Here is a 22,741-nt window from a genome sequence, read left to right as displayed (position 1 = left end):
GTTCCTGCTTTTCAACAAAAGATACCAAGAGAATAAAGAAAATACTACAAGTAAATTAGAAAGTTGTGTAACGTTGCAGGTTCTATCTGAAAGAAACATTATGGGTTTAATGTCCCATTAAAGTGCTAGTATAACAGGTTACTGTGAATATGCAGAGAACTCTTGTGCACATTCTCAAGTACCATGGACAGCTCTGTGTCTGCTCTAGTTAGAAGGTCTCTTGTTTTACAGGATACTTTGGGAAAAATTGTGTTGACATATGTCAGCTGAACCCCTGCGAAAACAAAGGAATTTGCCGACACCACCAGCGTGCCCCCCATGGTTACACCTGCGAGTGTGATGCAAATCATTTCGGGCAGTACTGTGAGCACAGGTGAGATATGAGGTTGCATTCATTTATGAAATACGGATATCCTGGGAGACACAAACACAGCGCTCTCTAGAATGATGGATGAGCGTTAAGTGTGGTGTATTAAGTATTGATCATTTTATTAGCCAGTATTATTACAATGTAACAGATGAGTGTCGTTAGAGTGATGAGAGACAATACAATAGTGACAGAAACTAGATATTGTGCCACACTCACACATAGTGCTGTCTGATCTGTATTAAACGTGTAACGGTGATATAAGCAGATGTTTGACATAAAGTATAAGATATAATTGTATATTTTATTACTGTTTTAGATAGAGGCATAAAAAAAGCCAGTCTTCAATGTATTGACATTTTGTAGTGCTGAAGATTTATTGACTTTTGTAATCCAACGGAAATGAGTCACAGCTGAGGTTATTTAAAAGATTATTTAAGATCTTAGCTGATACTATAAAGTGTTTATCTCAGTAGAATTTCCATACTGTATTGATTCTAAATTCAATATCTAGGCTAAGGCAATTTAATACATGAAATAATATCGGAAAATGTGAATGAGACTTATCAGTGTACATTATAGTCACTGCAATTGCACATTTAAATACCTGCAGCTGGTTTAGACAGTATAGTGCCAGTGATCTGTGTATTACACGGTGAGGATGAAGGGGGTTTAGACAGTAAGTGCCAGTGATCTGTGTACAACATGGTGAGGATGAAGGGAGTTTAGACAGTATAGTGCCAGTGATCTGTGTACAACACGGTGAGGATGAAGGGGGTTTAGACAGTATAGTGCCAGTGATCTGTGTACAACACAGTGAGGATGAAGGGGGTTTAGACAGTAAGTGCCAGTGATCTGTGTACAACAATGTGAGGATGAAGGGGGTTTAGACAGTATAGTGCCAGTGATCTGTGTACAACACAGTGAGGATGAAGGTGGTTTAGACAGTATAGTGCCAGTGATCTGTGTACAACACGGTGAGGATGAAGGGGGTTTAGACAGTAAGTGCCAGTGATCTGTGTACAACACAGTGAGGATGAAGGTGGTTTAGACAGTATAGTGCCAGTGATCTGTGTACAACACAATGAGGATGAAGGGGGTTTAGACAGTATAGTGCCAGTGATCTGTGTACAACACAGTGAGGATGAAGGGGGTTTAGACAGTATAGTGCCAGTGATCTGTGTACAACACAGTGAGGATGAAGGTGTTTTAGACAGTAAAGTGCCAGTGATCTGGTACAACACGGTGAGGATGAAGGGGGTGTAGACAGTAAGTACCAGTGATCTGTGTACAACACAGTAAGGATGAAGGTGGTTTAGACAGTTTAGTGCCAGTGATCTGTGTACAACATGGTGAGGATGAAGGGGGTTTAGACAGTATAGTGCCAGTGATCTGTGTATAACACGGTGAGGATGAAGGGGGTTTAGACAGTATAGTGCCAGTGATCTGTGTACAACACAGTGAGGATGAAGGGGGTTTAGACAGTTTAGTGCCAGTGATCTGTGTCCAACACAGTGAGGATGAAAGGGGTTTAGACAGTATAGTGCCAGTGATCTGTGTACAACACAGGGAGGATGAAGGGGGTTTAGACAGTAAGTACCAGTGATCTGTGTACAACACGGTGAGGATGAAGGGGGTTTAGATAGTATAGTGCCAGTGATCTGTGTACAACACAGTGAGGATGAAGGGGGTTTAGACAGTATAGTGCCAGTGATCTGTGTACAACACAGTGAGGACGAAGGGGGTTTAGACAGTATAGTGCCAGTGATCTGTGTACAACACAGTGAGGATGAAGCTGGTTTAGACAGTTTAGTGCCAGTGATCTGTGTACAACACAGTGAGGATGAAGGTGTTTTAGACAGTAAAGTGCCAGTGATCTGTGTACAACACGGTGAGGATGAAGGGGGTTTAGACAGTAAGTACCAGTGATCTGTGTACAACACAGTAAGGATGAAGGTGGTTTAGACAGTATTGTGCCAGTGATCTTTGTACAACACGGTGAGGATGAAGGGGGTTTAGACAGTATAGTGCCAGTGATCTGTGTACAACACAGTGAGGATGAAGGTGTTTTAGACAGTAAAGTGCCAGTGATCTGTGTACAACACGGTGAGGATGAAGGGGGTTTAGACAGTAAGTACCAGTGATCTGTGTACAACACAGTAAGGATGAAGGTGGTTTAGACAGTATTGTGCCAGTGATCTTTGTACAACACGGTGAGGATGAAGGGGGTTTAGACAGTATAGTGCCAGTGATCTGTGTACAACACAGGGAGGATGAAGGGGGTTTAGACAGTAAGTACCAGTGATCGTTGTACAACACGGTGAGGATGAAGGGGGTTTAGACAGTAAGTACCAGTGATCGTTGTACAACACGGTGAGGATGAAGGGGGTTTAGACAGTAAGTACCAGTGATCGTTGTACAACACGGTGAGGATGAAGGGGGTTTAGACAGTAAGTACCAGTGATCGTTGTACAACACGGTGAGGATGAAGGTGGTTTAGACAGTATAGTGCCAGTGATCTGTGTACAACACGGTGAGGATGAATGGGATTTAGACAGTTTAGTGCCAGTGATCTGTGTACAACACTGTGAGGATGAAGGTGGTTTAGACAGTATAGTGCCAGTGATCTGTGTACAACACTGTGAGGATGAAGGGGGTTTAGACAGTATAGTGCCAGTGATCTGTGTACAACACAGTGAGGATGAAGGGGGTTTAGACAGTATAGTGCCAGTGATCTGTGTACAACACAGTGAGGATGAAGGTGGTTTAGACAGTATAGTGCCAGTGATTTGTGTACAACACGGTGAGGATGAAGGGGGTTTAGACAGTATAGTGCCAGTGATCTGTGTACAACACTGAGGATGAAGGTGGTTTAGACAGTATAGTGACAGTGATCTGTGTACAACACGGTGAGGATGAAGGGGGTTTAGACAGTATAGTGCCAGTGATCTGTGTACAACACAGTGAGGATGAAGGGGGTTTAGACAGTATAGTGCCAGTGATCTGTGTACAACACTGTGAGGATGAAGGGGGTTTAGACAGTATAGTGACAGTGATCTGTGTACAACACTGTGAGGATGAAGGTGGTTTAGACAATATAGAGATCTGCAGGACAATATAGAGATCTGCAGGAAGGGGAATCGTTTTAAAGTAACATTAAAATAAAATTTTACCTATTTTAAAAAAAGCTAAGGGATCATTCAAGTGTCAAAATAAAATACTTTAATCCCTTTTTAGGGACAGATTGCTCATTGGTTAGAAAGGGTAAACCCCACAGCTCTATAGGTGAACTGTGACATCCTGCAGAAGCAAAAAATGTATATAGATATAAAGCTCTTAACTACTGTGCTCTTAAGTACACTAACACCCATAAACTACCTATGTACCCCTAAACCGAGGTCCCCCCACATCGCCGCCACTCGATTAGATTTTTTGAATCCCTAATCTGCCGACCGCCACCTACGTTATACTTATGTACCCCTAATCTGCTGCCCCTAACACCGCCGACCCCTATATTATATTTATTAACCCCTAACCTGCCCCCCACAACGTCACCGCCAGCTACCTACAATAATTAACCCCTAATCTGCCGACCGCCACCTACGTTATACTTATGTACCCCTAATCTGCTGCCCCTAACACCGCCGACCCCTATATTATATTTATTAACCCCTAATCTGCCCCCCTCAACGTCGCCTCCACCTGCCTACACTTATTAACCCCTAATCTGCCGAGCGGACCGCACCGCTACTATAATAAAGTTATTAACCCCTAATCCGCCTCACTCCCGCCTCAATAACCCTATAATAAATAGTATTAACCCCTAATCTGCCCTCCCTAACATCGCTGACACCTAACTTCAATTATTAAGCCCTAATCTGCCGACCGAATCTCGCCGCTACTGTAATAAATGGATTAACCCCTAAAGCTAAGTCTAACCCTAACACCCCCCTAAGTTAAATATAATTTAAATCTAACAAAATAAATTAACTCTTATTAAATAAATTATTCCTATTTAAAGCTAAATACTTACCTGTAAAATAAACCCTAATATAGCTACAATATAAATTATAACTATATTATAGCTATTTTAGGATTTATATTTATTTTACAGGTAACTTTGTATTTATTTTAACCAGGTACTGGTTACAAAATTACCTGTAAAATAAATCCTAACCTAAGTTACAATTAAACCTAACACTAGACTATCAATAAATTAATTAAATACAATACCTACAATTATCTACAATTAAACCTAACACTACACTATCAATAAATGAATTAAATACAATATCTACAAATAAATACAATTAAATAAACTAACTAAAGTACAAAAAATAAAAAAGAACTAAGTTACAAAAATTAAAAAAATATTTACAAACATTAGAAAAATATTACAACAATTTTAAACTAATTACACCTACTCTAAGCCCCCTAATAAAATAACAAAGCCCCCCAAAATAAAAAAATGCCCTACCCTATTCTAAATTACAAAAGTTCAAAGCTCTTTTACCTTACCAGCCCTGAGCAGGGCCCTTTGCGGGGCATGCCCCAAGAAATTCAGCTCTTTTGCCTGTAAAAAAACACATACAATACCCCCCCCCAACATTACAACCCACCACCCACATACCCCTAATCTAACCCAAACCCCCCTTAAATAAACCTAACACTAAGCCCCTGAAGATCTTCCTACCTTATCTTCACCTCACCGGGTATCACCGATCCGTCCTGGCTCCAAAATCTTCATCCAAGCCCATGCGGGGGCTAGACATCCATCATCCGACGGCTGAAGAAGTCCAGAAGAGGGTCCAAAGTCTTCATCCTATCCGGGAAGAAGAGTAGATCCGGACCGGCAACCATCTTCTTCCAAGCGGCATCTTCTATCTTCATCCGATGAGGACCGGCTCCATCGTGAAGACCTCCAGCGCGGACCCATCTTCCGACGACGTCCAACTAAAGAATGACGGTTCCTTTAAGGGACGTCATCCAAGATGGCGTCCCTCGAATTCCGATTGGCTGATAGGATTCTATCAGCCAATCGGAATTAAGGTAGGAAAATTCTGATTGGCTGATGGAATCAGCCAATTAGAATCAAGTTCAATCCGATTGGCTGATCCGATCAGCCAATCAGATTGAGCTCGCATTCTATTGGCTGATCGGAACAGCCAATAGAATGCGAGCTCAATCTTATTGGCTGATCGGATCAGCCAATCGGATTGAACTTGATTCTGATTGGCTGATTCCATCAGCCAATCAGAATTTTCCTACCTTAATTCCGATTGGCTGATAGAATCCTATCAGCCAATCGGAATTCGAGGGACGCCATCTTGGATGACGTCCCTTAAAGGAACCGTCATTCTTCAGTTGGACGTCGTCGGAAGAAGATGGGTCCGCGCTGGAGGTCTTCACGATGGAGCCGGTCCTCATCGGATGAAGATAGAAGATGCCGCTTGGAAGAAGATGGTTGCCGGTCGGATCTACTCTTCTTCCCGGATAGGAAGAAGACTTTGGACCCTCTTCTGGACTTCTTCAGCCGTCGAATGATGGATGTCTAGCCCCCACTTGGGCTTGGATGAAGATTTTGGAGCCAGGACGGATCGGTGATACCCGGTGAGGTGAAGATAAGGTAAGAAGATCTTCAGGGGCTTAGTGCTAGGTTTATTTAAGGGGGGTTTGGGTTAGATTAGGGGTATGTGGGTGGTGGGTTGTAATGTTGGGGGGGGTATTGTATGTGTTTTTTTACAGGCAAAAGAGCTGAATTTCTTGGGGCATGCCCCGCAAAGGGCCCTGTTCAGGGCTGGTAAGGTAAAAGAGCTTTGAACCTTTGTAATTTAGAATAGGGTAGGGCATTTTTTTATTTTGGGGGGCTTTGTTATTTTATTAGGGGGCTTAGAGTAGGTGTAATTAGTTTAAAATTGTTGTAATATTTTTCTAATGTTTGTAAATATTTTTTTATTGTTTGTAACTTAGTTCTTTTTTATTTTTTGTACTTTAGTTAGTTTATTTAATTGTATTTATTTGTAGATATTGTATTTAATTCATTTATTGATAGTGTAGTGTTAGGTTTAATTGTAGATAATTGTAGGTATTGTATTTAATTAATTTATTGATAGTCTAGTGTTAGGTTTAATTGTAACTTAGGTTAGGATTTATTTTACATGTAATTTTGTAATTATTTTAACTATTTTAGCTATTAAATAGTTCTTAACTATTTAATAGCTATTGTACCTGGTTAAAATAAATACAAAGTTACCTGTAAAATAAATATAAATCCTAAAATAGCTATAATATAATTATAATTTATATTGTAGCTATATTAGGATTTATTTTACAGGTAAGTATTTAGCTTTAAATAGGAACAATTTATTTAATAAGATTTAATTAATTTCGTTAGATTTAAATTATATTTAACTTAGGGGGGTGTTAGTGTTAGGGTTAGACTTAGCTTTAGGGGTTAATACATTTATTAGAATAGCGGTGAGCTCCAGTCGGCAGATTAGGGGTTAATGTTTGAAGTTAGGTGTCGGCGATGTTAGGGAGGGCAGATTAGGGGTTAATACTATTTATTATAGGGTTAGTGAGGCGGATTAGGGGTTAATAACTTTATTATAATAGCGGTGCGGTCCGCTCGGCAGATTAGGGGTTAATAAGTGTAGGCAGGTGGAGGCGACGTTGTGGGGGGCAGATTAGGGGTTAATAGATATAATATAGGGGTCGGCGATGTTAGGGCAGCAGATTAGGGGTACATAGGGATAATGTAAGTAGCGGCGGTTTACGGAGCGGCAGATTAGGGGTTAATAATAATATGCAGGGGTCAGCGATAGCGGGGGCGGCAGATTAGGGGTTAATAAGTGTAAGGTTAGGGGTGTTTAGACTCGGGGTACATGTTAGAGTGTTAGGTGCAGACGTAGGAAGTGTTTCCCCATAGCAAACAATGGGGCTGCGTTAGGAGCTGAACGCGGCTTTTTTGCAGGTGTTAGGTTTTTTTTCAGCTCAAACAGCCCCATTGTTTTCTATGGGGGAATCGTGCACGAGCACGTTTTTGAAGCTGGCCGCGTCCGTAAGCAACTCTGGTATCGAGAGTTGCAGTGGCGTTAAATATGCCTGTACGCTCCCTTTTTGGAGCCTAACGCAGCCATTCTGTGAACTCTCAATACCAGAGGTATTTAAAAGGTGCGGCCAGAAAAAAGCCAGCGTTAGCTACGCGGGTCGTTACCGACAAAACTCTAAATCTAGGCCTAAGTGTTTCAAATGTATAGAACCAAGTGACAGATGTATTATTCAGGGTGTTATTATTACTATGATTTATTTATATAGCACCACACAGTTCTGGATCTTTACAATTCACAAAGCTCTGGCTGTGCTATTTGATTATGACCACATTATAATAGTTTGTAAGTACAAAGTATTACAGGGTGTAAGAAATGGCCATGCTAGAGTGCAAAAGTTTTTCTTGCATCCTGTAATACACGCGCAACTGGGCGCACAATGGTAAAAAAAATTAGCGCAGATAAAGCACTAGTGGGAGCGCAAATTTGCCCTCCACTCCTAATCTAGCACATACTTATTCACAAGCAACAGTCTAATTACACACTACAGCACCTTCTTTTTTATGTGTGTTTACTTTTAACAAACAGTTCCCATGACTGAGAGAGGCATTAAATAATTATTACTGATCAACAGATTCACTATTAAATATGAATTTTTCACATTCCAATGTTCCTCACATAGCAGAATATGTTCTATTTATTCTAAAATACAGATTTGTATATAAATCTGATGGTTTTATGGTAATATAAATATATATATATATATATATATATATATATATATATACAAATTTCTATTTAAAAATACAACATATTCGGCTAGATTACGAGTTTTGCGTTATGACTGAAAAAGCCTCATAGCTCTGCTTTTTCACTACCGCTGGTATTACGAGTCTTGCAGGTATTTCTGTACTGCACACTTTTTTGGCCGTAATGCAGCGTAACTACCGCAGCTTTCAGAAAGTCCTTTTTCAATGGGACTTCCATAGCGCCGGTATTACGAGTCTGCCTGGGAGGCCAAAAAGTGAGCGGTACAGCCTATAACTACAAGATCCATAACGTAAACTGAAAGTCAGTAGTTATGGGTTTACGTTACAAAGCTGTAACATAAAACTCATAACTAAAGTGCTAAAAGGTACATTAACACCCATAAACTACCTATTAACCCCTAAACCGAGGCCCTCCCGCATTGCAAAGACTAAAATAAAATTATTAACCCCTAATCTGCCGCTCCCGACATCGCCGCCACTAGAATAAACTTATTAACCCCTAAACCGCCGCACTCCCGCATCGCAAACACTAGTTAAATATTATTAACCCCTAATCTGCTGTCCCTAACATCGCCGCAACCTACATTACTGTTATTAACCCCTAATCTGCCGCCCCCAACGTCGCCGCCACTATACTAAAGTTATAAACCCCTAAACCTAACCCTAACACCCCCTACTTTAATATCATTAAAATAAATCTAATTCAAAATTCCTATCATTAACTAAATAATTCCTATTTAAAACTAAATACTTACCTGTAAAATAAACCCAAAATAAACCCTAAGCTAGCTACAATATAACTAATAGTTACATTGTAGCTAGCTTAGTTTTTATTTTTATTTCACAGACAAGTTTGTATTTATTTTAACTAGGTAGACTAATTAGTAAATAGTTATTAACTATTTACTAACTACCTAGCTAAAATAAATACAAATTTACCTGTAAAATAAAACCTAACCTGAGTTACACTAACACCTAACCTTACACTACAATTAAATAAATTACATTAATTAAATCCAATTAACTAATTTACAAAAAAATCTAATAGCCCAATCAAAATAAAAAAGCCCCCCCCCCAAAAAAAATAAAAAAAAACCTAGCCTAAACTAAACTACCAATAGCCCTTAAAAGAGCCTTTTGCGGGGCATTGCCCCAAAGAAATCAGCTCTTTTACCTGTAAAAAAAAACAAAAAAACCAACAGTAAAACCCACCACCCACACAACCAGCCCCCCAAATAAAATCCTAACTAAAAAACGTAAGCTCTCCATTGCCATGAAAAGGGCATTTGGATGTGCATTGCCCTTTAAAAGGGCATTTAGCTCTTTTTCTGCCCAAAGTCCCTAACCTAAAATTAAAACCACCTAATAAACCCTTAAAAAAACCTAACACTAACCCCTGAAGATCCACTTACAGTTTTTGAAGGTTCCTTTAAGTGACGTCATCCAAGATGGCGTCCCTTGAATTCCGAATTCTATCAGCCAATCGGAATTAAAGGTGAAAAAAATGCTATTGGCTGATGCAATCTTAGGTTTTATTTTTATTTCACAGGCAAGTTTGTATTTATTTTAACTAGGTAGCTAGTAAATAGTTTATAACTATTTAGTAACTAGTATATCTAGTTACAATAAATACAAACTTGCCTGTGAAATAAAAATACAACCTAAGATAGATACAATATAACTATTAGTTACAGTATATTGTAGATATCTTAGGGTTTATTTTATAGGTAAGTATTTAGTTTTAAATAGGAATTATTTAGTTATTAATAGTAGGTTTTATTTAGATTTATTTTAATTACATTAAAGTTAGTGGGTGTTAATACCTTTAGTATAGTGGCGGCGACTTTGGGGCGGCAGATTAGGGGTTAATAAGTGTAGGTAGGTGGCAGCGATGTCGGGGGCGGCAGATTAGGGGTTAATAACTGTAATGTAGGTGACGGCGACATTGGGGGCGGCAGATTAGGGCTTAATAAATGTAGCTAGGTGGCGGCGACATTGGGGGCAGCAGATTAGGGGTTAATAAGTGTAATGTAGGTGTCGGCGGTGTCGGGGTGGCAGATTAGGGGTTAATAAGTGTAATGTAGGTGGCTGCGATGTCGGGGGCAGCAGATTAGGGGTGTTTAGACTCGGGGTTTATGTTAGGGTGTTAGGTGTAAACATAAATTTAGTTTCCCCATAGGAATCAATGGGGCTGCTTTACAGAGCTTTACGCTCCTTTATTGCAGGTGATAGGCTTTTTTTCAGCCGGCTCTCCCCATTGATGTCTATGGGGAAATCGTGCACGAGCACGTAAAACCAGCTCACAACAGCTCACCACAGCGCTGGTATTGGAGTGCGGTATGGAGCTCAATTATGCTTTATGCTGCAATATTGCCTGCTAACGCCTGGTCTTTGCAAACCTGTAATACCATCGGTGTAGGGAGGCGAGCGGTGACAATAACTTGCAAGTTAGTACCGAGCAGCTCTTACCGCAAAACTCGTAATCTAGCCGATTATTCTTTGTGAAGAACATTGGAATGTGAAATATTTACAGTAAATATACAAACACAAACGGCTCCAATGCACACACACACACACACACACATATATATATATATATATATATATATATATACACACACACACATACATATGTATTTGTGTTTATATGTGTATTATTGTCTGTAAATACATATATACACACATTTAAATACATAAGTATGCATATATAAACATAATCATGTCCTTTTTATATGTTGTGCATTTTTTTAGCAGTGACTTACGTTGTAGCACTCAGCAGACTCACATGCTAGAATCTAACTATGTCATCTTTTCTTAATATCATCATTTCTCTGGAAACCTAGACATTTTTAAGCTTTTCTTAGGCCTCTGGATTGTTACTGTTAATTATTTCTCCCTGTGTTTTTAGGATGGACCAGCAATGTCCCAAGGGCTGGTGGGGAAGCCCGAGCTGCGGACCCTGCCACTGTGATGTGAATAAAGGTTTTGACCCAGATTGCAACAAGACAGATGGGCAGTGTCACTGTAAGGTAAATTAAGGAAAAAAAACGTTAGAAAAAATATATACAGTATGTATTTATTTAAACCAGTGGTCACAGCAGCTGTCTAAAATAGTGTCAATAAATATTGTCCATCTCCTGTACAGAACAGAAAATACAAAGAGAAAATATTCTAACAGCTGTATAATCTATTTAAAAAACATAATTTATGTAAGAACTGTAAGCTGGACAGATAGCTCAGCATGCTAAGGCACTGTGGCTGAGCTCTGTAGCAACCCAAGGGTTGCAGGTTCGATCCCCGGCGAGGTCCACTCAGCCTTTCATCCTTCCGAGGTCGATAAAATGAGCAGCGCCTTGAGACCCTTACGGGTGATTAGCCGTGCTTTACAAGTACCCACCTTACGTATGGGATATACAATCCTACCAGGAGGGGCAAAGTTTCCCAAACCTCAAAATGCCTATAAACACACCCCTCACCACACCCACAATTCAGTTTAACGAATAGCCAAGTAGTGGGGTGATAAAGAAAGGAGTAAAAAGCATCAACAAAGGAATTTGGAAATATTTGTGCTTTATACAAAAAATCATAACCACCATAAAAATGGTGGGCCTCATGGACTCTTGCCAATATGAAAGAAATGAATTTATCAGGTAAGTTCTTACATAAATTATGTTTTCTTTCATGTAATTGGCAAGAGTCCATGAGCTAGTGACGTATGGGATATCAATACCCAAGATGTGGAACTCCACGCAAGAGTCACTAGAGAGGGATAAAATAAAAAACAGCCATTTTCCACTGAAAAAATAATCCACAACCCAAATGATAAGTTTATTCTTTTAATGACAAGACAAACTTAAAACATCAGCAGAAGAATCAAACTGAAACAGCTGCCTGAATAACTTTTCTACCAAAAACTGCTTCTGAAGAAGCAAATACATCAAAACTGTAGAATTTAGTAAATGTATGCAAAGAGGACCAAGTTGCTGCTTTGCAAATCTGTTCAACTGAAGCTTCATTCTTAAAAGCCCACAAAGTGGAGACTGATCTAGTAGAATGAGCTGTAATTCTTTGAGGCGGGGTCTTACCCGACTCCAAATAAGCTGAATGAATCAAAAGCTTTAACCAAGAAGCCAAGGAAATAGCAGAAGCCTTCTGACCTTTCCTAGGACCCGAAAATATAACAAATAGACTAGAAGTCTTCCTGAAATCTTTAGTAGCTTCAACATAATATTTCAAAGCTCTTACCACATCCAAAGAATGTAAGGATCTTTCCAAAGAATTCTTAGGATTAGGACACAAGGAAGGGACAACAATTTCTCTACTAATGTTGTTAGAATTCACAACCTTAGGTAAAAATTTAAATGAAGTCCGCAAAACCCCCTTATCTTGATGAAAAATCAGAAAAGGAGATTCACAAGAAAGAGCAGAAAGCTCAGAAACTCTTCTAGCAGAAGAGATAGCCAAAAGGAACAACACTTTCCAAGAAAGTAGTTTAATGTCCAAAGAATGCATAGGCTCAAATGTAGGAGCCTGTAACGCCTTTAAAACCAAATTAAGACTCCAAGGAGGAGAAATTGATTTAATGACAGGCTTAATACGAACTAAAGCCTGTACAAAACAGTGAATATCAGGAAGTTTAGCAATCTTTCTGTGAAATAAAACCGAAAGAGCAGAGATTTGTCCCTTCATGGAACTTACTGACAAACCTTTATCCAAACCATCCTGAAGAAACTGTAAAATTCTAGGAATTCTAAAAGAATGCCAAGAGAATTTATGAGAAGAACACAATGAAATGTAAGTCTTCCAAACTCGATAATAAATCTTTCTAGAGACAGATTTCCGAGTTTGTAACATAGTATTAATCACTGAGTCAGAGAAACCTCTATGACTTAGCACTAAGCGTTCAATTTCCATACCTTCAAATTTAATGATTTGAGATCCTGATGGAAAAATGGACCTTGAGACAGTAGGTCCGACCTTAACGGAAGTGGCCAAGGTTGGCAACTGGACATCCGAACAAGATCCGCATACCAAAACCTATGTGGCCATGCTGGAGCCACCAGCAACACAAACGATTGTTCTATGATAATTTTGGAGATCACTCTTGGAAGAAGAACTAGAGGCGGAAAGATGTAAGCAGGTTGATAACACCATGGAAGTGTCAGCGCATCCACTGCTTCCGCCTGAACATCCCTGGACCTGGACAGGTATCTGGAAAGTTTCTTGTATAGATGAGAGGCCATCAGATCTATCTCTGGAAGACCCCACATCTGAACAATCTGAGAAAACACATCTGGATGGAGAGACCACTCCCCCGGATGTAAAGTCTGACGGCTGAGATAATCCGCCTCCCAATTTTCTACACCTGGGATATGCACCGCAGAGATTAGACAGGAGCTGGATTCCGCCCAAGCAAGTATCCGAGATACTTCTTTCATGGCTTGGGGACTGTGAGTCCCACCCTGATGATTGACAAATGCCACAGTTGTGATATTGTCTGTCTGAAAACAAAAGAACAGTTCTCTCTTCAACAGGCCAAAACTGAAGAGCTCTGAGAATTGCACGGAGTTCTAAAATATTGATTGGTAATCTCGCCTCTTGAGATTTCCAAACCCCTTGCGCTGTCAGAGATCTCCAAACAGCTCCCCAACCTGAAAGACTTGCATCTGTAGTTATCACAGTCCAGGTTGGCCGAACAAAAGAAGCCCCTTGAACTCAACGCTGGTGATTTAACCACCACGTCAGAGAGTTTCAAACATTGGGATTTAAGGATATTAATTGGGATATCTTTGTATAATCCCTGCACCATTGATTCAGCATACAAAGCTGGAGAGGTCTCATGTGAAAACGAGCAAAAGGAATCGCGTCCGATGCTGCAGTCATGTGGCCTAAAATTTCCATGCACATAGCCACTGAAGGGAATGACTGAGACTGAAGGTGCCGACAGGCTGCAACCAATTTCCAACGTCTCTTGTCTGTTAGAGACAGAGTCATGGACACCGAATCTATCTGGAAACCTAAAAAGGTGACTCTTGTCTGAGGAATCAAGAAACTTTTTGGTAAATTGATCTCCAGCCATGTTTTCGAAGAAACAACACTAGTTGATTTGTGTGAGATTTTGCAGAACGTAAAGACTGAGCTAGTACCAAGATATCGTCCAAATAAGGAAACACTGCAATACCCTGTTCTCTGATTACAGAGAGTAGGGCACCTAGAACCCTTGAAAAGATTCTTGGAGCTGTTGCTAGGCCAAATGGAAGAGCAACAAATTGGTAATGCTTGTCTAGAAAAGAGAATCTCAGGAACTGATAATGTTCTGGATGAATCGGAATATGAAGGTATGCATCCTGCAAGTCTATTGTGGACATATAATGTCCTCGCTAAACAAAAGGCAGAATAGTCCTTATAGTCACCATCTTGAAAGTAGGTACTCTTACATAACGAGTCAAAATTTTCAGATCCAGAACTGGTCTGAATAAATTTTCCTTCTTTGGGACAATGAATAGATTTGAATAAGATCCCAGACCTTGTTCCTGAAAAGGAACTGGCATGATTACCCCTGAAAATTCCAGGTCTTAAACACACTTCAGGAAAGCCTGAGCTTTTACTGGATTTGCTGGAATGCGTGAGAGAAAAAATCTTCTCACAGGAGGTCTTACTCTGAATCCAATTCGATACCCGTGAGAGACAATGCTCTGAATCCATTGATTTTGGACAGAATTTATCCAAATATCTTTGAAAAACCTTAATCTGCCCCCTACCAGCTGAGCTGGAATGAGGGCTGCACCTTCATGCGGACTTAGGGGCTGACTTTGGTTTCTTAAATGGCTTGGATTTATTCCAATTTGAGGAAGGCTTCCAATTGGAAACAGATTCCTTGGGGGAAGGATTAGATTTGTGTTCCTTATTTTGACGAAAGGAACGAAAACGGTTAGAAGCCTTAGATTTACCCTTAGGTTTTTTATCCTGACACAGAAAAACTCTCTTTCCCCCAGTAACAGTTGAAATAATAGAATCCAACTGAGAACCAAATAAATTATTACCTTGGAAAGAAAGAAATAGTAATCTAGACTTAGATGTCATATCAGCATTCCAAGATTTAAGCCACAAAGCTCTTCTAGCTAAAATAGCTAAAGACATGGATCTAACATCAATTTTGATAATATCAAAAATGGCATCACAAATAAAATGATTAGCATGTTGCAGTAAGCGAACAATGCTAGATATGTCAGAATCCAATTCTTGTTGCGCTAAATTTTCCAACCAAAAGTTAATGCAGCCGCAACATCAGCCTAAGAAATTGCAGGTCTGAGAAGATGACCTGAATATAAATAGGCTTTCCTTAGATAAGATTCAAGCTTCCTATATAAAGGATCATTAAAGGAATTACTATATTCCATAGGAATAGTGGTACGTTTAGCAAGAGTAGAAATAGCCCCATCAACTTTGGGGACTTTTTCCCAAAACTCTATAGAAATTGCTGGTAAAGGATACAATTTTTTAAACCTTGAAGAAAGAATAAAAGAAGTACCTGGCTTATTCCATTCCTTAGAAATCATATCAGAAATAGCATCAGGAATAGGAAAAACCTCTGGAGTAACCACAGGAGGTTTAAAAACAGCATTTAAACGTTTTCTAGACTTAACGTCAAGTGGACTGGTTTCCTCAATATCCAAAGTAATTAACACTTCTTTTAATAAAGAACGCATATACTCCATTTTAAATAAATAAGTAGATTTGTCAGTGTCAATATCTGAGGAAGGATCTTCTGTATCAGATAGATCCTCATCAAAGGAGGATAAGTCATTATGTTGTCAGTCATTTGAAATTTCATCAACTGAGTGAGAAGTTTTAAAAGACCTTTTATGTTTATTAGAAGGTGGAAATGCAGACAAAGCCTTCTGAATAGAATCAGTAACACATTCTGTAAAATTCATAGGTATATCATGTACATTAGAAGTTGAAGGAACTGCAACTGGCAATGTACTATTACTGATGGACCAGGGGTGTATTTAGGTTTTGTGCTGCCCTAGGCACTCAAAATTCTGCTGCACCCCCCACCCCAGGTTTAAGGCCTTTTTTTAGACATAATATTTTTGGGGGAGAGTGTAAAAAAAAAAAAAATAATGTCTTTTTAAGTAGATGTTCACCAGGGTTTGAATTCACTGTGGTCACACAGACATTATTTTGCAAGTCAGATGATTAAAGTGTTTATATCAGAAAAAACATATCCTTCACTGTATGAAAGTTTGTCAGCAGGTAGTTGTTTAACCTTAAACATCTTCTTTGGTGATTGACAGTTATTTAAGCAAAATATCTGCTTGGATAAATATGTAATGAATATACAAACTGGCCTTTAAAAGTACTTAAAAAATACAACAGTAGTTATGATAGGTTTAGGAATTGTATCCTAGGGGATAAAGTCACATGATACAATCATAATAAAGTATATACTTGTATTGTTTCTGAAGGTATTAAATGCATACAACATATTTTCAGTTGTGTTTTAAGTCACATAGTTGTATAGATTCAGCAATAAATACTTATTCTTTGCATGTATGACAGATAGACAAACAGTAAATGTACAAGTATGTAGGGACTAATCCGTTTAAGTATTTTAATGCTTAATGAAGATGTATTGAAGGGAGAAAGGCATATGCTGTTTCACAGTGGTCACGTTGTAGTGCACACTGCACTGTGTAGTCTGTGTAAGTCTCAATCACGCGGTGGAGCCAGGAAGAATACCGCTTTCCCTCTCAGTCCAGGCCAGGCTGCGCAAGTGAGCTCTGCCTCCACTGTCACCACGTCATGCGCACCCACATACAATCCCATAGGATAGCAATAGCCGGGTCAGCCATTTAAGTCATTAGTAATTGGTTGATTTAGCCACCCAGCCCTGAGTTCAGTAGAGTGGCCCTAGGGACTCAAAATTCTGCTGCCCCTTAAAAATCTGCTGCACTAGGCACCGGCCTTGTTGGCCTATGCCTTAATACGCCCCTGTGATTGACATATTATCTGCATGTAAAAGTTTATTACAACTATTACAAATGACATTCGGAGATATAATTTCCACAATCTTACAACAAATGCACTTAGCTTTGGTAGAACCGATGTCAGACAGCAAAGTTCCAACAGATACTTCTGAGGCAGGATCAGATTGAGACATCTTGCAAAATGTAAAAGAAAAAACAACATATAAAGCAAAATTATCAATTTCCTTATATGACAGTTTCAGGAATGGGAAAAAATGCAAATAGCATAGCCCTCTGACGTAGAAAAAGGCAAGAGGCAAACAGCAATGGGGTATTAAATTAATGAAAAATTTGGCGCCAAGTATGACGCACAACGTAACTGAAAATTTTTTGGAGCCAACAATATCCGGAAATGACACACTTCCGTCACTAACAACGCAACCGTGTGTAAGGCTTCGGCGTCAACTACGACGCCGGAAATCATGCAATAAAGTCTAGCGTTTGGCGCACACGCGGGCCTAGTACTGCCCGCAATTTTCAAGAAAAAATGTAGTCAATTTGAAAAAAGACTAAACCCCAGGTAAGAAAAATATTTCTTAATCTTTTTATTTTCCCTAAATATGAAACTGACAGTCTGCACAAGGAAATACATGAACCTGACTCATGGCAAATATAAGTACAATACATATATTTAGAACTTTATATAATTTGCATAAAGTGCCAAACCATAGCTGGGGTGTCTTAAGTAATAAAAAACATACTTACCGAAAGACACCCATCCACATATAGCAGATAGCCAAACCAGTACTGAAACAGTTATCAGTAGAGGTAATGGTATATGAGAGTATATCGTCGATCTGAAAAGGGAGGTAGGAGATGAATCTCTACGACCGATAACAGAGAACCTATGAAATAGATCTCCCGTGAGGAAAACCATTGCATTCAATAGGTGATACTCCCTTCACATCCCTCTGACATTCGCTGTATTCTGATAGGAATCGGGCTTCAAAATGCTGAGAAGCGCATATCATCGTAGAAATCTTAGCACAAACTTTACTTCACCACCTCCATAGGAGGCAAAGTTTGTAAAACTGAATTGTGGGTGTGTTGAGGGGTGTATTTATAGGCATTTTGAGGTTTGGGAAACTTTGCCCCTCCTGGTAGGATTGTATATCCCATACGTCACTAGCTCATGGACTCTTGCCAATTACATGAAAGAAATGTATATTATTCTCCAGAGCTTTAAGAACTAAATGCTGCACATATGGGATAACCTGGACGGAAGATGCTGATAGGTTGTTTAACACATCCACTACCCCTTTATTATCTGACCAGAATAAAATACTCTTATTAGCCAATTCTTTACCCCACAGCTCTATTGCTGCTACCATTGGGAACATTTCCAATAACAAAGAAACTACATTTGTTTTAAAGACAATTTTTTCTTAATCATTTAAGACACAAATGAACAAAGGTTTTATATGATATTGCACAATATCTGGATATTGAAAAAATATATTTTTGTGGTATATAGTAAAGTATGTGATGAACTGCATAAAAAAGTTTGTATACAGACTTCACAGTTTCCCATAAAACAAATATAGAAAGCAATACTAAAATAAAATAAAAAATAAAAGATTCTTAGGCAACGGAATCCTCACTAGTATTAGTCTGGCCAGACTTAGAGAAAAACAAAAATTAATAAATACATTTAGTTAAAGGGACATAACACTAAATACATTTCATAAGCACAGTACTGAGGTTATTCCCCACCGCTTTGTAGTCATGGGGCTACCATGTTGAGGTCTGGCTTTCTCTGCATTCCAGTGCTGATATGTTTGTACATAGGCTACAACTCTTTTTCATATTCCTGCAGTGTAACTTAGGTTCCAAAATGGCAGCACTGTTCCTTTAATGGAAGGACCTCTTCACCACACTCCGGCTAAGCTACACTATTTTATATATTGGGCCCCATTTATCAACCCGTCAACTGTGCTGCATTCAACGGCACCAATACACTCGCCTGACATCGCCTAACTTCGCTGCCGTGGACCTGAATACACTCTCCATATTTAACAAAAAAGCTGTCAAAAAGCCGCACACCAAGTACGGGGCGATGAGCAGTGGACTGTTGTTAACTAACAGTCATCGATCTCGCTGCTCTACGGCTTTTTCACAGCTTTATTTGTATACTGTCACTAAGCACCCACACTATACTAAACTGTTTAACCCCTATCCCGCCGCTCCCGGACCCCGCCACAACTCTAATAATTTTATTAACCCCTTTTCCTCCGCTCCCGGAGCCCACCGCCACTCTAACAAACGTATTAACCTCTATTCCTCCGCTCCTGGAGCCCACCGCCACTCTAATAAACTTATTAACCCCTATTCCTCCGCTCCCCGATCCCACCGCCACCTACATTATACTTATTAACCCCTAATCTGCCGCCACCTACACCGCTGCCATCTATATTATGTTATTAACCCCTATCCCTCCGCTCCCGGAGCCCACCACAACTAAATAAAGTTATTAACCCCTAAACCGCCGGCCCCCCACATCGCCATAAACTAAATTAACCTATTAACACCTAAACCTAACAACCCGCTAACTTCATATTAAATATTAACTCATCCCTATCTTATTATAAATTTAAACTTACCTTTAAAATTAAATTAAACTATATTAAACTATTAATTAATCTACCCTAACTTTTAAACTAAAATTACATTAAACTACAAATTAAAATAACTATATTATATATTTAAACACCTAACCCTATTTAAATAATTTAAATCTCCACTAAACAATTACAAATTTACAAAAAACTAACTAAGTTACAAAAAATAACAAACACTAAGTTACACAAAATAAAAAAGAAATGATCAAAGCTTTAAACTAATTACAACTAATCTAAAGGCCCTATGAAAATAAAAAAGCCCCCCCAAAATAAAAAAAAACCTAGCCTACAATAAACTACAAATAGCCCTTAAAAGGGCCTTTTGCGGGGCATTGCCCCAAAGTAATCAGCTCGTTTACCTGTAAAAAAAACACAAATACAAACAACCCCCCAACAGTAAAACCCACCACCCACACAACCAACCCCCCAAATAAAAAGCTAACTAAAGAAACCTAAGCTCCCCATTGCCCTGAAAAGGGCATTTGGATGGGCATTGCCCTTAAAAGGGCATTTAGCTCTTTTGCAGCCCAAAACCCTAATCTAAAACTAAAACCCACCCAATAAACCCTTAAAAAATCCTAACACTTACCCCTGAAGATCGACTTACAGTTTTGAAGATCCGACATCCATCCTCCAAGAAGCTGGGAGAAGTCTTCATCGAAGCGGCAAGAAGTCCTCCAAGAAGCCGGCCGAAGTCTTCATCCAAGCCCGCAGAAGTCTTCACCTAGACGGCATCTTCTATCTTCAGCCATCCGGCGCGGAGCGGGTCCATCTTCAAGACATCCGACGTGGAGCATTAGCTATTGCATCAGCCAATAGGATTTTTTCTACCTTTATCTAAGGGACGCCATCTTGGATGACGTCATTTAAAGGAACCTTCATTCGTCGTTAGTCTGTAGGAAGAAGAGGATGCTCCACGTTGGATGTCTTGAAGATGGACCCGCTCCGCGCCGGATGGATGAAGATAGAAGATGTGGGGGGCTGGCGGTTTAGGGGTTAATAGGTTTAGTAAGTGCTAGTGATGTGGGAGGCCAGGGGTTTAGGGGGTAATAACTTTATTTAGTTGTGGTGGGCTCCGGGAGCGGCGGGATAGGGGTTAATAACTTTTATTTAGGTGGTGGCGGTGTAAGGGGCGGTAGATTAGGGGTTAATAAGTATAATGTAGGTGGCGGATTGAAAACCAGGTACGCTGGGCCGGAATAGTGGCGAGCGTACCTGGTAGATTTTTGTTAACTAGCAAAAGTAGTCAGATAGTGCCAAATTTGCATTCGGAACATCTGTAGTGACGTAAGCATCGATCTGTGTCGGACTGAGACCGGCGGATCGTATGTTACGTCACAAAAGTCTACTTTTGCCGGTCTGTAGGGTTTGATAAATAAGGGGAATCAAGCTCGCCACAATTACGCTGCGGAATTCCAGCGTATTTGCAGTTGACGGCTTGATAAATAGGCCCCCATAATGTTGCACAGATTCTGATTTGTTTGCCATATGAAAACTTCAAACTCAGCTTTGGTTGTTATTCCAATACATTAGAAGCATGACTGATAAAAGGACTTTAGAGCATGTCATGTGTGTATTCAGATGTAAAGTGTGTGCAAGTGTAAAAAGACAAAAACTCCATGTGATAACCCAAGATAATGTCACAAGAAACAAGCCAAAATCTTTTTTTCAAGAATTTTGAAAAACAAAACCTTGAAAAAACTAGTGAGAAAAGTGTTTTGAGATGAATGAATAATCCCTAGTGACGATTCTGATAGAAGATCTTCAGAAACTCTTAGACAACTGTGTTTTCTAATGAATTTTAATTGGCCAAGAATTGAATCTTCTTGACACTCTATATTTTTTATTTTAAACATGTCCAATCAATGTTATGACCTTGTATCCTTGATTGCAGGAGTTCCATTATCGTCTTAAAGGAACAGATACATGTTTGCCTTGTGACTGCTATCCCATTGGTTCCTCATCAAGGTCATGTGACCAGGATACTGGCCAGTGTTATTGTAGGTCTGGAGTAATTGGGCGCGAGTGTAACAGCTGTGACAATCCGTTTGCTGAAGTGACACCAAGCGGCTGTGAAGGTTAGTAATCAGCAGTGTAAAAATCTAACCATCAAAGATATTCACAAAGAGTGACTAAAGTGTAATTTAACATACCAGAAGTGAAATAAGACAAGTATTCCTGTTTGCTATTTTAATATCCAGGGGAACAAACTTTTCATAAAATGGTTTGTCCAAGTTCATAAAACTTTCAACCTTGGCCTACAATAAAAAGATAGACGATTAAAAACAATGTTCAGGGTGAGATGAATCAGATAAAAATGTTGTAGCAAGTGTATATCAGCCAATCAGCATTAGTTACCTATTTATTAGTTTTAATTTGATTTTAAGCATCTTTCACTTCACATTTCAAGCAAAAATAATAATAATCATGATGGCTAAATACTGTAACATTTTTTAGTACAATGTTACATTTAGTGTGACAGTATAAGTGGTGAATTGCAACACATTACTTATTGCAATGTTATTTTATCCATTTGAAATAGAATGATTGATACAAGGGGTTAATAGAAAGAACCATACTGACGCCACTGACAAGCTTGTAGACAGGGCAGTGAGACATTTTGTACAAGAGTAGCTGGTATTTAAACAGAAAAGAACAGACATGTCTTGTATCCCATAGTTTTATCACTAATTTGGTTATTGTTAAGGGTGAGACACAGACCACAAGTGATCAAATCAGAAGGAGATGGTCAAGAAAAATATATTTGTTGGTTATGAGCTGTAAGACTGATCTCAGCTTTCAGATAAGTAGCAATAGGGTGGGGCTGGAACACAAAAAAGGCATAGGATGAGTGCTATCAGAGATATTGTTACAGTGAGAATTGAGATCAGAGATAGTGTTAAGG

General features: G+C 39.3%; 1 protein-coding gene across 1 annotated transcript in view; it reads left to right on the top strand.

Annotated features, from left to right (window-relative positions):
• Positions 1-22,741, top strand: part of CELSR3 (cadherin EGF LAG seven-pass G-type receptor 3) — a 649,278-nt gene that overhangs the window by 238,859 nt on the left and 387,678 nt on the right. The window contains 3 exon segments of the mRNA XM_053689358.1: positions 232-373; positions 11,095-11,215; positions 21,731-21,914. Coding sequence (XP_053545333.1) covers positions 232-373; positions 11,095-11,215; positions 21,731-21,914 — 447 coding nt within the window.

This window comes from Bombina bombina, chromosome 7, assembly GCF_027579735.1.
Source record: "Bombina bombina isolate aBomBom1 chromosome 7, aBomBom1.pri, whole genome shotgun sequence".
Lineage (NCBI taxonomy): Eukaryota > Metazoa > Chordata > Amphibia > Anura > Bombinatoridae > Bombina > Bombina bombina.
Note: the sequence above shows the minus strand (reverse complement) of the source record. Positions and strands in the feature narration are given on the sequence as shown.